This window comes from Paroedura picta, chromosome 11 (genome assembly GCF_049243985.1).
Source record: "Paroedura picta isolate Pp20150507F chromosome 11, Ppicta_v3.0, whole genome shotgun sequence".
Taxonomy (NCBI): Eukaryota; Metazoa; Chordata; class Lepidosauria; order Squamata; family Gekkonidae; genus Paroedura; species Paroedura picta.
This window is the reverse complement of record NC_135379.1, coordinates 3468943-3483528: the sequence shown is the minus strand read 5'-3', so window position 1 is coordinate 3483528 and position 14586 is coordinate 3468943. Positions and strand designations below refer to the sequence as shown.

The 14586-nt window shown below is 49.2% G+C and overlaps 1 protein-coding gene across 1 annotated transcript in view; it reads left to right on the top strand.

Moving 5' to 3' along the window:
* MINDY4 (MINDY lysine 48 deubiquitinase 4) overlaps window positions 1-14586 on the top strand; it is a 46579-nt gene that overhangs the window by 14983 nt on the left and 17010 nt on the right. Inside the window, exons 6-13 of the mRNA XM_077303401.1 lie at window positions 1257-1315; window positions 2154-2263; window positions 4199-4315; window positions 5482-5573; window positions 9895-9999; window positions 10149-10212; window positions 13448-13513; window positions 14131-14198. Of these exons, the coding sequence (XP_077159516.1) occupies window positions 1257-1315; window positions 2154-2263; window positions 4199-4315; window positions 5482-5573; window positions 9895-9999; window positions 10149-10212; window positions 13448-13513; window positions 14131-14198 (681 nt within the window). The remainder of the gene's footprint in view (window positions 1-1256; window positions 1316-2153; window positions 2264-4198; window positions 4316-5481; window positions 5574-9894; window positions 10000-10148; window positions 10213-13447; window positions 13514-14130; window positions 14199-14586) is intronic.

Genomic DNA, 14586 nt, shown 5'->3' with positions numbered 1-14586 from the left:
AGGTCATAAACCGATGTCCAGGAGAAGATTTGAGCAGCTATCCAATAGGTTCCCAGCATGGTGGTTTGGTTAGCAGTGGAGGGCTGGAAAATCATGTTCAATTCCCCATTCCTTTTCCATTTGTAGCCAGCTGGGTGACCTTGGGATAGTCACAGTTCTTCTAAAGCTCTCTCAGCCCCACCTGCCTTACAGGGTGTCTGTTGTAGGGAGAGGAATGGGAGGCGATAGCAAACCACTTTGAGTCACGTGAGAACTGCTGGGTGACTTTGGGCCTGTCCTAGTTCTCTGAGAGCTCTCTCAACCTCCCCTCCCTCCCAGGGTGTCTGTTGTGGGGAGAGTAAGGGAAGGCGATCGTAAACTGTTCTGAGACTCCTTCGGGAAAAGCAGGGTATGAAAAAACAACCATTCTTCTTCTTAAACCCATGTAACACAGGAAACCGCCGACAATACAATTCTAAAGTGACAGAAGATTCTGAATTCTTTTTTTTTAAGAGCACTGTTTATTTATTTCCTGCTTTTCTTCCTTGGAGCTCCAAGCAGAAAAAAGTTCTAAGGAGGTGTCTCCCTAGACAGGCCAAATCTCAGACCCACATAACTTATTCTATGAGCTGGTTTGATTATATAAGGTTGCCAGCTTACAGGTGATACCTGGAGATCCCATGGAATTACAAATGGTCTCCAGATAATAAAGATCAGTAGCCCTGGAGCTTGGGTGGGCACCATGTGGCATTACACTACACTAAGATCTTTTCTCCCCAAAATTCTGCACCCCCCAGTACCCCCCCCCCCCAAAAAAAACCTGCTATTGTGCTATGCACAGCAACCTTTGTGATAAACCTTTTGGACCCTCTGTCCTTCCAAAGAGTCTGGACTCCATCTGGCAGTGGGTGGGTTTCTTGGAGTCCGGGAAGGGTCTTTGTTGTGGTAACCCTGTATCTGTGGGACAGGCTGCCTGGTGAAGTTAGGGCTGCATTGTCTTTTGCTGGCAGGGGCTCATGGGAATTGTAGTCCATGGACATCTGGAGGGGCACAGTTTGACTACCCCTGCCCTAATCTCTTGGGCTCCTCGATCCGTGTGGAGGGCTGTCGATCTTCTGAGTTTTAGAAGTCGATCTCATATTTGTGGTTTGTTTTTATTGGAAACTGCTTTGAGCTGACCCGGTATAAAAATACCTTCCATGAAGTGACCGGGGCTGGGTTTAGGAGGGTTTCTCTTTTTTTTTGGTAACCTCTCGCTTAATTTGTTTTCAATCCAGAAATACTCCGACGTCCATTTCCAGTCAGGGCCCCTTGGGCGACGACGCATTAGAGTTAGGTATGTCATCTCCCATGCTTACGTACCTTTGGCTTCCGGCGTGCTTTTATTTAATGCCGCTTTTCAGGAAAGCTCCGTGGAATGAGAGTCCATAATCGCCCCAAGCAGGCTTCCCTGCTGGGTATAGCTAAGGAATTTGGCTGAGCATTTGGCCTGTGTCCACTCACCGGGGAGTTTCAGCTGGTGGCCATTCCAGATTCCTGGCCCTGCTGGTGGACCTCCTGAGGGCACCTGGGTTTGGGCTACTGTGTGACACAGAGTATTGGATTGGGTTTGGGCTACTGTGTGACACAGAGTATTGGATTGGATGGTCCATTGGCCTGATCCAACATGGCTTCTCTTCTGTTCTCATAACAGTGGAGGGCTTCTGGAGCTTTATCCCCACTGGTGGACCTTTTGATGGCACCAGGGTTTTGGCCTCTGGATGGCACAGAGTGTTGGTCTGGATGGGCCAATGGCCTGATCAAACATGGTTTAGGTTCTTAAGTTGTCTGCGATTGGATGGCATTTTCCATGCTCTGCCCTGGCTGATCCCAGCAGATCTTGGAAGCTAAGCAGGGTCAGCCCTGGCTGGCTCTTGGATGGCAGAAGCAGGTGATGTCCAAACTGCCTCTCAACATCTCTCACCTTGCCAAGCAGATGCTCTACCAATTGAGCCATGAACTTCTCCGCTCCAGCTGTGGACCATGACCTATATTTCAGCAGAACCCATCCTGACAGCTGGGAGAGAAAACCTGCCCTGGTTCACCTTGATGACACTGAGAAAAGTGATGGGAAATGTTTCTCTGTATGTTTTGGGCATTTGATACTCTGTTTCTCCTTCGTTCCCCACCTGCAGTTGATGTCGAAGATGAAGGACCTCCTGTGGAGGTGGGCAGGATCCTGGATCCTTCCACGCCATTTGTGCTCCAAGTGAAATCAAAGCCCATGGACTTCTGCCTGGCAAGAGTAAGTGATGCGGTTGACTTTCCGTCCAAACAACAATCACAAGACACCCCAGACAAAAACAATTCCCCCTTTTCTGTTGGCGGAGTATAAATATGCAAGAGTTCAAAGCCCTAAGATACTTAAAAGAATAAAATAGTTTTATTAAGAAAAGAAATAAACTAGAAAGGAGAGAGAGAGAGAGTTCTAACTAACTGTCTAACTGATAAAAATGTATTCAAGGTGTGAGCTTTCAAGTGCAAGCAAGCTTCTTCGCATTCGAAAGCTCACACCTTCAATAAATCTTGGTTGGTCTTAAAGGTGCCCCTGGACTCTGATTTTTTTTGTTTGTGCTTCTTCAGACCAACACGGCGACCCACTTGAATCTGTCTAACTGATGTTCTGGATTCATTCTGCCAATTCTAGAGCCAAGCAGGGAGGAAACAAGAAAAACTTACTTATAAGGGGTCAGGAATAAGAAAAGCTTCCTTATAAGGGGTCAGACCATTAGTCTGTATAGCTCTGTATCATGTGCTTTTAATTGGAGCAGTCAGGGATTGAACCCTGGACCTTCTGCATGTTGAGCAGATGCTCTACCAGTTGAGACACGGCTGCTCTCCAAGGTCCTGGATGGTTTTCCTGGCTCAGAGTTTCCCCCCCCCCCTGTACTTGCCAGGGATCGAACTTGGGCCTTTAGTGTGCAAAGCATGCTTATCTTGCATCCTTCCAGGAACCCACGACATCTCCAGCCATTGGAGCCAGATCTTCATGCCCAGAGGAAGACTACGAACATTGGAGACACATAATTTTAAAAAACTCTCTTTTTCTTTTACTGCATTGTGGGTCTTAGGAAGATGGACAGGGCTCCCGCCCATCAATGGAACCACTACCAATCGGTGGAAGCTTTGATACTATGTAGGTGGGCAGAATGCAGAGAGGGTTCCCAACCTCCAGGTGGCAACTGGAGGTCCCCTGGGATTATTACTGATCTCCAGGTGACAAAGGTCATTTCTCGTGGAGAAAACGCCCGCCTTATTTTTCAGTTTTTGAAAAGTTAGCTTCGGTTCCCGTTTCCGCACCTGCAACCCTCAGAACATGCGCTATGCTCATTTGCGTTCCAAATCATACATTTATGTATAACTTTCTTCGATTTACTCTTTACCCTTGTCATTAAATGCCTGTCATCTAGCCCAGCAAAGCCAGCCAGCATCATCGCCCTCAAGGAGAGAAGCAGGGGACACAATGGGTCAAGAGCACGGCCCATCCTAAAAAGCAGGGAGAGGAGCCCGTCGCCATCCCTGGGCACTCACAATGAGAGAAGCCAAGCTAATGGCCTGTCCCTTAGCTGGCGCATGGCTGGCGCATGGAGAACGTTCCCTCAGTGTGGCGGAGAACCATTTGTACCTGAGGGAGGCGTTGAGACGTAAACAAGAATCCCATTTAAAAGGCCCTTCAGACCAACGTCAGGGAGCAATTAGAACAAAGATTAGGGGGAGCAGGACACGAGCCCTGTGGAAAGAGCACTTTGCCGTTTGATTGTGTTCCCAGCCTGTCCCAGGGGGGCCTGCCCGGAGGCCTTCTGTTTGCTTTATGATTAGCCTTGACGGGGCCTTCCTGAAGCCGTGATTTAAGGCGTCTGGAGCCCCCCCTCCTTCCCCAGTGCTCCCGCTGTAGACACAGAACACTTTGCACCAAGGGGACGCTGCGAGGCAGGGGAAAGCTGACTCTTTGGCCGAATAATCTAGCGACGTACAGTATTTATAAAACAGGGGATTAAAAGGGCGGAGAGGCGGGCCCTGGGCACCGCGCGACCAGGTTTCTCCTTTCTTCCTGGAACGGGCTGTAAAAATAGAACTCTGATACCCGGAAGGGGGGCGGGGGGGGCAGGATCTCTCCATGCCCCTTTTCATGTCAGGCATTTGCTCAGCACCCCGCTTTCTGTTTCCTCTTTCAACACAGGACCTAAAAATCCTTTTGTTTGGCTCCGGCCTGGGCTGCTTCAGTGAGGAGTGGAAAATCCAGAGTTTCGTGTTCAGCGACGTCCCAGAGCTCAAATATGGCATCGTGCAGAAGAAGGTAACACCGAAGCAAAGCGAAGGATGGCTTTGGGGTGGCTGTAGGGGACTCTTAGCAGGGCCACAGCTCACTGGAATGGACGGGATGGCACACCAATTGACAAGGGAACAGACAGCGGGGGGGGGGGGGGAAAGCAGGGGGGGCAGAAGGTAGAGAGGTCGCAAGCAGGCAGGGCACTCTGGTCCATCTAGTCCAGCCTCCCGTCTCACACAGGGGCCAGCCAGTTCCTCTGGAGGGTCAACAAGTGGGCAGAGAGAATGAGGCCTTCATAAGGATCAGCCTGCTAGATCAGACCAAGGGTCCTCCTAGTCCAGCATCCTGTCTCAGACAGTGTCCAGCCAGTTCCCCTGGAGGAACAGCAGCAGGGCCTGGAGGCCGAGGCCTTCTCCTGATGTGGCCTCCTGCACCTTCCCTCCCCATCCCCTGTTGGGGGCTGGGAGAGACCCAGCGACCCTGTTGTGAGCTCTGTGGCCTCCACATCTGGCTCTAAACCCACAGTTCTTATGGGCTTTGCCTCCAGGCCTGGCTGAGAAGCCATAATATAACAGAAAGCCTTGGCAAGGCCAAGCTGCAAGGCCAAGCTGTGTCTGTTTTTATCCCACTGTTTTAACTGGAGATGCCGGGGACTGAACCCGGGACCTTCTGCCCGCCAAGCAGATGCTCTGCCACTGAGCCACGGCGTCTGCCCTTGTCCCCAACACATTGCGCAGATGTCATCCAGGAATTGTTCCCGCCGGGGCTCCGGAACAACAAAACGCAGCGTTCCCTTCCTCAGCACAACAAAACCCCACTGCAATTGGCTGACCTTCTAGATAAATACCCGCAGGCTCAGAGAGGGTAGGCCTTCCAAACCGCCCCACCCGTGACATTTGCTCAGGTAATTGGGCCGCCAGGAAATCGTCCTGTTGTTTTCTTCCTCGAGGCGTGGAACAAAGGCTCCCGTGTCCCTACAACGTTATCACGGCCCACGCACACTTGGGGCTGTCCAGGGAAAGGGCTGCGGCCTTTCAGTTACGAATGCACAGCATCTCAGGGCCAAAGTGGAGGAGAGGAAGCCAGGGTCTAAGGGGCTGGGAGCCTGCAGCGGGGCTCCCCTGAATGCCAGAGGCCACACTCAAACCACCCTCTCTGTTTGCATTCCTCCTCCATGTGGCAATGCCGTCTAGGGGGGACCCTGCGGAGTGCTGGCCGCCGTCCAAGGCTGCCTCCTGCGACATCTTATCTTCGGGGACAGTAGCAGAAACAGTGGAGATCCTTGGTAAGTCGGCACGTCCCGGAGCCGGGACCCTTTCCCATGCCAAAGTGGATAAAAACGCCTTCTATTGTTACAAGGGCGGAAGTGACCCGATAGAGGAAGATTCAGGCGGGTGGCCGTGTTGGTCTGAAGTAGCACAACAAAAACAGAGTCCAATAGCACTTTTCAGACCAACCAAGATTGATTCAAGGTGGGAGCTTTCGAGTGCATGCACAGAGTGCTTGCACTCAAAAGCTCCCGCTTTGAATCAATCTTGGTTGGTCTGAAAAGTGCTATTGGACTCTGTTTTTGTTCTGATGGAGGAAGGTGAAACATTGGTGGATCTGTTCACGTTGGAAGGAGGCAAATGGAAGCCGGAAGTGGCTACCGTTCCCCCAAAAAGAGAGGGTATACGGTGGTAGAAGCGCATCAGGCAAGGAAAACCACATCATAACGCAAATTAAACCTGAAGCAATAATATCTCAATCTCATGTTTCATTGAAATCATCATTTTCTTATTTGTCGCCAGAAGGCAGCGGGGTGTAGTGGTTAAGAGTGAAAATGTCCGTCAAATACCAGGTTGACAAAATAACAGCCAAACTGCCAAGTAGTGCTCTGGGAAAACTGGTTTTTCGATGAAAAACAGTCACGGGAGCTTGCCGATTTCATCATGGCAGCTGGCACGGTTCTGCTAGGCCTGCAACACGGAGCTCTTCTGCCAGGGTTTTGGTTGGGACCAGGGAAGCAGTAACCTCTGCTGGGCCTTCCCGTTGGTTGTTTTCCTGACGTCTTGCCCTGGCATCTCTGAGCAGATGGGAATGAACCGTGGGCGGGGCGGACCTTAAGTGTGCTTTCATCTCCTGGTGTGCCCAGAAGTTCCGCTTCCCTTCGGAGCTGGTTCTGACGGCCCTCCTGGTCCCAAAGGCCCCAGCGATGCTGCTTTCATGTCTGGCGCCCGCGTTTGCTCTTTAGGCCTTTGAAGCATCGCATCTTTTCACGCCAGTGGTGGGAACGTTTTGACGAGTTCCATCTCAGGCCCAAGTTGCTATTGTCTAGATTCCGGTGGGATCCCCAAATTTGAGAGGGAAGGCCTTTGATTGTGGCTTTTTTGTTTGGTTTCATCGTCTGTTATTCTCAATTTCTCATGTGCATCGTACAGCCAGGAGATTCAGAGATTGTCTGGCAGCCGGCCAAGAGAGGTTTGGACCTGGTTTGCCATCGCCTGCCCCCCACGTCACAGTTCTGGTGCTCCTGGGAGGCCTCCCCCCCAAGTGCAAGCCAAGGCCAACCCTGCTTAGTTTGCAGGATCTGGTGGGACCGGCCTAGCCTGGGCTTATTCAGGGCGGGTTGATAGAGACGTTACCCCTTAATCGGTCTTTTATGCTGACTTTTCCCCCTTTTGCTTTGTCCCCCACTGTCCCAGTTCTAATTTCATCCCTGGTCAGCTGCTAGTTTGGCCAGCTAGTTTGGCCAGATTGCTAGACTGCAGATTTGCCATTTCAAAAGTTCCCCGGCTGGGTAGTCGTATGCACAGAGGTTCTTCTTCCAGCAGGCCAGGCGGTGGCGGGAAGGGGGTGGTGGCGCATTCTTCCTTCCTGAACAGAACTTTGAAATGTTTTGTGGCTGCAATGAAGCATGCGCACCAAAAGCTTCCCATCCAAAAAGGCAAAAGGACAAATCATTATCACTAATGTCTTTTTACTTTCTTTCTTTTTATGGCCTTTCTGGAAAAAATCGAGCCTCTTGGGATAGCTCTGGCCCCACCCAACTTTGCACATCCTGCAGAACTCTTCGTCTTGGGCAGAATCGTTTCCCAATCTTTGTCCTTAATGTGTCTTTTCCTAATTGCATCCCATTACCTCTCCTTTCAGCTCAGCATGTTCTCTCTTGCATTTTCTCTATCCGTCACATATTCCCAGACATCTCTCTTGCTCTCCCTCTCTCTTTGATTTCGGGAACCAGCGTCCAAAGAGAAAGGGGCCATTCCGAGCATGAAATGGGAATTTGGGGTAAGGGTCAGGTTGTTGTGTATGGGGGAGGGGAGAACTGCCCAAAATCATCATGATCATGATCATGATCATGATCATGATCATGATCATGATCATGATCATGATCATGATCATGATCTTCTCCTTCTCCTTCTCCTTCTCCTTCTCCTTCTCCTTCTCCTTCTCCTTCTCCTTCTCCTTCTCCTTCTCCTTCTCCTTCTCCTTCTCCTTCTTCGTCTCCTTCTCCTTCTCCTTCTCCTTCTCCTTCTCCTTCTCCTTCTCCTTCTCCTTCTCCTTCTCCTTCTCCTTCTTCTTCTTCTTCTTCTTCGTCTCCTTCTCCTTCTCCTTCTCCTTCACCTTCTCCTTCTCCTTCTCCTTCTCCTTCTCCTTCTCCTTCTCCTTCTCCTTCTCCTTCTCCTTCTCCTTCTCCTTCTCCTTCTCCTTCTCCTTCTCCTTCTTCTTCTTCTTCTTCTTTGCACAGCTGCAAATTGCATAGCACCTTCATCCTCCTTCACTACTAATTTCCTTTGGCTAAGACTAGGAGCTAATTTCCTTTGGCTAAAACTGAGCACTAATTTCCTTTGGCTAAGACTGAGCAGCTAATTTCCTTTGGCTAAGACTGAGCAGCATGCAAGGAATGGGTTGAACAGAACATTGTTAGTTAATACCATTAAGGAGGTGCTGGACAAGTTCTCCGTGACTTGATTTTTCACTTGACTACTGAGATCAAGAGCTTCATAATGTCACAGTCGAAGACGGCTCCTTTGGTGTGATTTTTTTTAAAGATCACATAACGCCTTACCTGGCTGAAATTGCCCCCCGTTTCCATTAAGGACGGTGTCTACCTCTTTGAAGTTTCAGACTATGTTTTGGTTGATTCTCACGTCTCCCAAGATCCCAATGCTTCAGTAACTGTGGGAACGTGTAAGTTGAGGGCCTTTCCCATTATGTCCTACGATTATTATTTAGATTTATTGGCTACCCCTCTCTAAAACAGGCCCGGGCCAGCTCACATCAATAAGAACTTATATACAAATACAAAGTAAATATAAAACAGTAATTCTAAAAATGCTTAAGCTAAAACCCTCCTTGAGCAACACGATAATTCTGGCACTACTCTTATGCCCAGATTTCAGGATGGGGAGGGAGGGGGGAGAGGGAGGGGGGTGCTGGTGTTAGCCTAGACCAGGGGTAGTCAAACTGCCAGGCAGGGGCTCGTGGGAATTGTAGTCCATGGACATCTGGAGGGCCGCAGTTTGACTACCCCTGGCCTAGACCGTATGCATGGTAGAAGAGGGCTGCTTTACAGGCCCCTGGGATTTTGCCTACGGTGTACCCTCTGTGACGAATAAGTTTACTGAAGGTTAATACTGGAGGTACCTGCAGTGCCAGAGCATGATGGATTGATTTTTCTATCGCCTGCTCCCAACCCATTTGTCTCTATTAGGTTGGCTCTTTCTGCATTTGCAGCCAGGAAGATCAGAGCTAAAACGGTTACATTAAAAAGAAAATGCTACCCCAAGAGATTTGAATTCTGGTTATTGCATTTTAAATTGGTTATGGGATTTTCTCTGTTGTCTGTTTTATCCGCATTTGCAGTAGCCATAGGGAAAAATCTAAGATATGGAGCAAAAAATGCAACAAATCCATTATGGAGACACAGACTGTAAACACCTAGGAGGCCGCACATGAGGTGCGCACTTCCCTTGTGCGCCTTACACTGTACGGTACGGCCACAGGCAGCAAGCGTAACATTCCATGATTGCATCGTGATATCTCCGTTATTTTCCGGATGATTTCAAAACTTTAAAAACCGATGATTTTATCTTGATGCAATCTTTAATTTGGCATTAAAAAACTGGGCATAAAACAATTGCAAACTTTTAAAAACAACAGTTCTGTGGAACAGTGTTTGATTTCTTCGCATGCACCTTATGTGGCGACCCGATGCTTGCAGTTTGAAAACTGGAACGTAAACCGGTGTGTGTGTGTGTGTGAGTGTGTGGTATTGACACTTGGAGCCTGCCACGTTCAATTCAAAAATTTCCAAATTCCAAATTCCTTAATAGTCAAATATTATGGTATCAATTAGCTGTAGGCTCTGCAACGTAGCAGGAATCCGAGTCTTAGTATATTAAGGAATGTGGATTTTCGAAAAAATTGAATTGTACTCATTGGAATACATACAGAGAGACAGGCCACCGGAGAAACATTGATTCTGAAAACGGAGGAATTTATCTGGAGACAGATTTATGTTTATTTGGAATGCTCGTTTTGGTTGGTCGATTTCCACTTTTTGTGTCTGGCTGATCTCAGATTCCACACTGATGTTTCTTGCATTTCCTGCTCCCCAACAGCAAGACCCTTCAGCCTTCAGAAGCCCACAGGACTAAATGCCTCGCTTTGGCTCTCGCCGATATTTTATGGCGTGCCGGTGGTCGCGAGAAAGCCACAGTGGCCTTGTAAGTGAAAAGCGATTAGTTAAAGTTTCTTCAGGCAGGTAAAATTGTCCATTAGAACTCCCCCGGGGGTTGCCAGACCCCCTCCCCTTAGGTACGCGCCTCTCTCTCTCGTTCCTTCTGCAGCTGCTTTGTCTGTCTACCCTGTCCAGGTGCAGCGCGACACAGCAGTTCACCCCTGCAGGGAAATACAAAGCAGACGGGATCCTGGAAACGGTAGGATTTCATCCCGAAGTAGGGGAATGTGGGGTGGGGTGGACAGATTTGGGAATGGAGCCTGGGGAGGACAGGGAGCTTAATGAAGTACAGTGCCATAAACTGAGTTTAAAAATGCCAAGGAGAAGTAAAGCACCAGCAGTTTAAACAATAAAGAACTTTATTGAGAAGTGAAACTACTTTATAAAGAAGAGAGGAGAGAGATAGTCCTAACAGTCTAACTGACTAAATGTGTTTTTCCGGTCTGGAGGCAAGCAAGGGGGCGTGCACTCAGAGGAGCAGGAGGTTTCCAGTGGGGCCAATCAGGACACAGGAAAAGATTATTTGAAAACTACCAGGAAGTTCCTAATCTAACTATGCCAACTGCACATCTCCTCCGATGGCCCCTGCAGGATATTCTTCACATGCTGTTGAATTGGGCACACCGCAAACCGGGCATAATCCGACAAAAACATCCATTTTCTCAGGCGGAAACTGATATCTGCAGCCTGCAGATGAGCTGAAATTCCAGGAGATCCCCAGGTCCTGCCAGGAGGCTGGCATCCCTATTCTGATTGCTGCTCGCTGGTACATGTTCCTCATCCGTGTGCAAACCTCATAGAGAGGGGCCATCAGGCATGGAGTTTTGGAATCCCGAGAATCTCATCTGTCTCTCCAGAAAGGAAAACAGGTCCCTGGCCCCCATGAGAGCAGAGAAAAACCAGAAAATTTGCAAGCTGTGTCTGGCAAACCGGAGAGATGCCAGGACAACTTTCAACACCTGCAGCATTCTCAGGCGCCTTCCTGAGCAGCTGGGTCGGGATGCATGTCCTATAATCCCAAGGGGAGGGCTGCTATCACACAGGGGTAGTTCCATCTGCACGTAGCGCCAGTCTGCACGTAGTAGAGCCCCAGACCAGGCATTCTGGCGGAGGGGAGGGGGGGGGGAGGAATCCAGCATCAGGAGTCTGCTAAGAGAATTGCAGGTCTACCTGAACAAAACTATCCTTCATTTCAACATGAGATAAATAATAGGGTTTTTTTAAAGCCCTGAACAAATATGTCGTAATACTACATTGGCCAGACCCCACTTGGAGTGCTGTGTACAGCTCTGGAAACCTCACTTCCAAAAGGACGGGGACAAAATGGAGGGGGGGGGTTAGAGGAGAGTGAGGAGGGTGATCTGGGGCCTGGAGAACAAGTCCTGTGAGGAAAGGCGGAGGGACTTGGGAACATTCAGCCTGGAGAAGAGGAGGCGGAGAGGGGACAGGAGGGCTCTCTTGAAGTATCTGAAAGGTGGTCCCTTGGAGGAGGGCAGAGAACAGTTCCTGTGGGCAGCAGAGGAGAGGACCTGCAGCAGTGGGTTTAAACTACGTGTAGAACAGTACTGTCTAGATATCAGGAAAATAAATGTTTACAGTCTGAGTAGTTCAGCAGTGGAATGGGCTGGCCAAGGAGGTGGGGAGCTCCCCCTCACTGGCCGTCTTCAAGTAGCGGCTGGACAGATCCTTCTCCTGGATGCTTCAGGCTGATCCTGCACTGAGCAGGGGGTGGGACTAGATGGCCTGTAGGGTCCCTTCCAATTCATAGAATCTTAGAATCTATGGAATGTGTTGTAATAACATATTGGTTATGAAATTAGAAATTAAAATTAAAAATCTGAAATGCTTAAAGTTAGAAATATTATATTTTGTAGAGGATGTTTTGAGGATTATAATGTAGGGGATGTTGAGGTAGGTTGATAGGTGATAGTTTAAGTTTGTAATGATTTTATATATATATAATGGTCTGTTACATAGCCCCTCCTTTTCTTTCTGTCCCTTATAAGCCACTATGTTGTTTTTCTTTTAATTAAAATATTTATCAAAAGAAAAAGGGGGGGAAGAATTGCAGGTCTACTTTAGAGTAAGAGGCTGCTTCTTGGTGGGCAAGCACCTTCCCAATCCCATTCCAACCTGACCAGCTGCCTGTCTGAGGCGGCCAGCCCCCTTCCCCCATCCCTAAAGAACAGAGGCAGTATCAGAACAGTTCTGAGCTGGAGTAATGAGCGTTGCAGATTGAAAAATCAAAATAGCATGGCAAATAATATCCCCCTCAAGGCCAATAGACAGTGATGCTCTATATCCACCCAGCAAATCTTTTTCAGCGAGTGTCTGGTACATTTTGTTTTTAATTCCACACTGCCTCTAAGGAACACAGGGAAATTTATACGCTTATCTAAGTTGGAAGATGCAAGATCTGTGGTGCGTGCATAGTTGAACAGCCTGTGGAGAAAATCCTGCAGGGGGCAGCAGAGGAGATGTGTATTTAGCATAGTGAGATCAGGAACTTCCTGGTATTTTTCAAATCATCTCTCTCTGTGTCTTGATTGGCTCCACTGGAGACTTCCTGCTCCTTTGAGCCCACTTCCTGCCTGTTTGCCTTCAGATGAAAAAGAACAGTTAGTCAGTTCGACTGCTTGGACTCTCTCACCTCTCTCTCTCTTTACAAAGTTGTTTCAGTTCTCAAAAAAAGCTCCGCCTCCTTTGTATATTTAAACTTTGCTCATGCTCTGTTCCCCACTTTATGCTCCCAGCAATCCTGCAATGGCTAAACTGAGAGCAAGAGGGGTGTCTGTGGGTCTCCCAGCAAGTTTCCGTAGCAAAATATGGATGTGGGGGTCTGCGAGCTCCAAGTCCAGGCTTCCAACTGCCAGACCAGGATGGGAACAGAGGCATCCAGCCCTATTGAGAGAAGAGGAATGAGGGTCTCCATCCACTGTCCTCCTCTGTGGAAGGTCACAGACTATAGAACATGTGCACGGGCATACCTCTGGCTGCCTGCCCAAAGACCCAGCTGCCAACTCTGCTCAGGCCTGCCTGTTGTGTTTGGAGGCCCCCCTCTTTTCCACAGGTCCTTCTGGCTTCAATAAGAGCAATGGCCTTTCCGGTGGTGGCCCCCCGCTCTTTGAAACGGCTTGCCACAGGAGGAGTGGAAAGCATCTTCTCTGGTCAGATCGCACCAAGCAGTTTCGTTTCCCAGTGGCTGTTGGGTGCCTGGTTTTGATCGCAGGGGCTCTTAGCAGTTCAATGATGAGTTTGGCTTGCTTTGCTTTTTGAGCAGTCCAGGGGGGGGGCAAGGAACACCCCCAAGACAGCTGTTTTTAGAGGGGGATTTCCCCACGCTTTCTGACTCCCCAAAAGTCAAAGCGGGGGTTCCCTCAGCCCCAAGGGGGTCTGGCATCCCTCAAACGGAATCCTCTGTTTCTGGTCTACAGATTATGCTCCACGAAGTCACAAAATACGAAGACCTACTGAGTTTTCTGCAACAGAACATTGACAAGGTAGGGCTCCTGAAATACAGCACCAGCAGTACCAATACCCCCGTCCTAGGACCCAGGAATCCCTTTGAAATTGTCAGCGTTACAATGCAACAGTCCTGCCTGGAGGTTGGCAACCCCAGCTAATAGCGTGGCTTTCCTGTAACCCTTCTGACACGACACTCAGGACATGTTACCTGACAAACCCCATGAAAATAACCCATCTTTCCCAACTGGAGTCTTGTATTTTTGAAAAGCCGTCATGGTGTCGTGGTTAAGAGCGGCATGCTCTGATCTGGAGAACCGGGCTGGATTCCCCACTCCTCCTTCACATGCAGTCAGCTGGTTGGTGTTAGGCTAGTCACGGTTCTCTTAGAGCTGTTCTCATAGAGCAGTTCTCTCAGAGCTCTCTCAGCCCAACCTACCTAACAGGGTGTCTGTTGTGGGGAGAGGAAGGGAAGGCGATTGGAAGCTGTTTTGGGATTCCTTCAGGTGGTGAAAAGCGGGGTTTAAAAAAACAGCTCTTCTTCTGCTTCTCTTAAAGGCAGGAACCTAGAAAAACACATGTAGTCCCACAGTGACAAGGATGGTCCAGCCTCAATCTTGTGTCTTTCTTTCCCTCTCTGCTTCCTGCCTTCCAGTTTGAAGCGGGCCCATACGGGGGAATTCTTCTGACTCTCTCGGCGATATTATCAAGATCCATCCCTCAGTGAGTACATTTGTGTTTCTTTCTCTCCAGCACCACTGTCCCTTAAGTTCGGATATAATTCAAAAGATGTACAGCCTGAGTGAGTGTTTAGACATATCCTTCAGCTTCCCATAGGCAAAATTCCTTGGCTCTGGGTTTCTCGGAAACCAGGCACCCCAAATCTCCCAAATGAGCAAGCCTGTGTTCACGATTGCAGGATTAGACATGCTTGCGCAAGGATGTGTACTTCAGGAGAGCCCTGCTGGGTCAGACCAGGGAGGGTCCATTTAGTCCAGCCTTCTGTCTCACACAGGGGCCAGCCAGTTCCTCTGGAGGGCCAGCCACAGGGCAGAGAGGCCGAGGCCTTCCTAAGGACATCAGGAGAGCCCTGCTGGGTCAGACCAGGGGT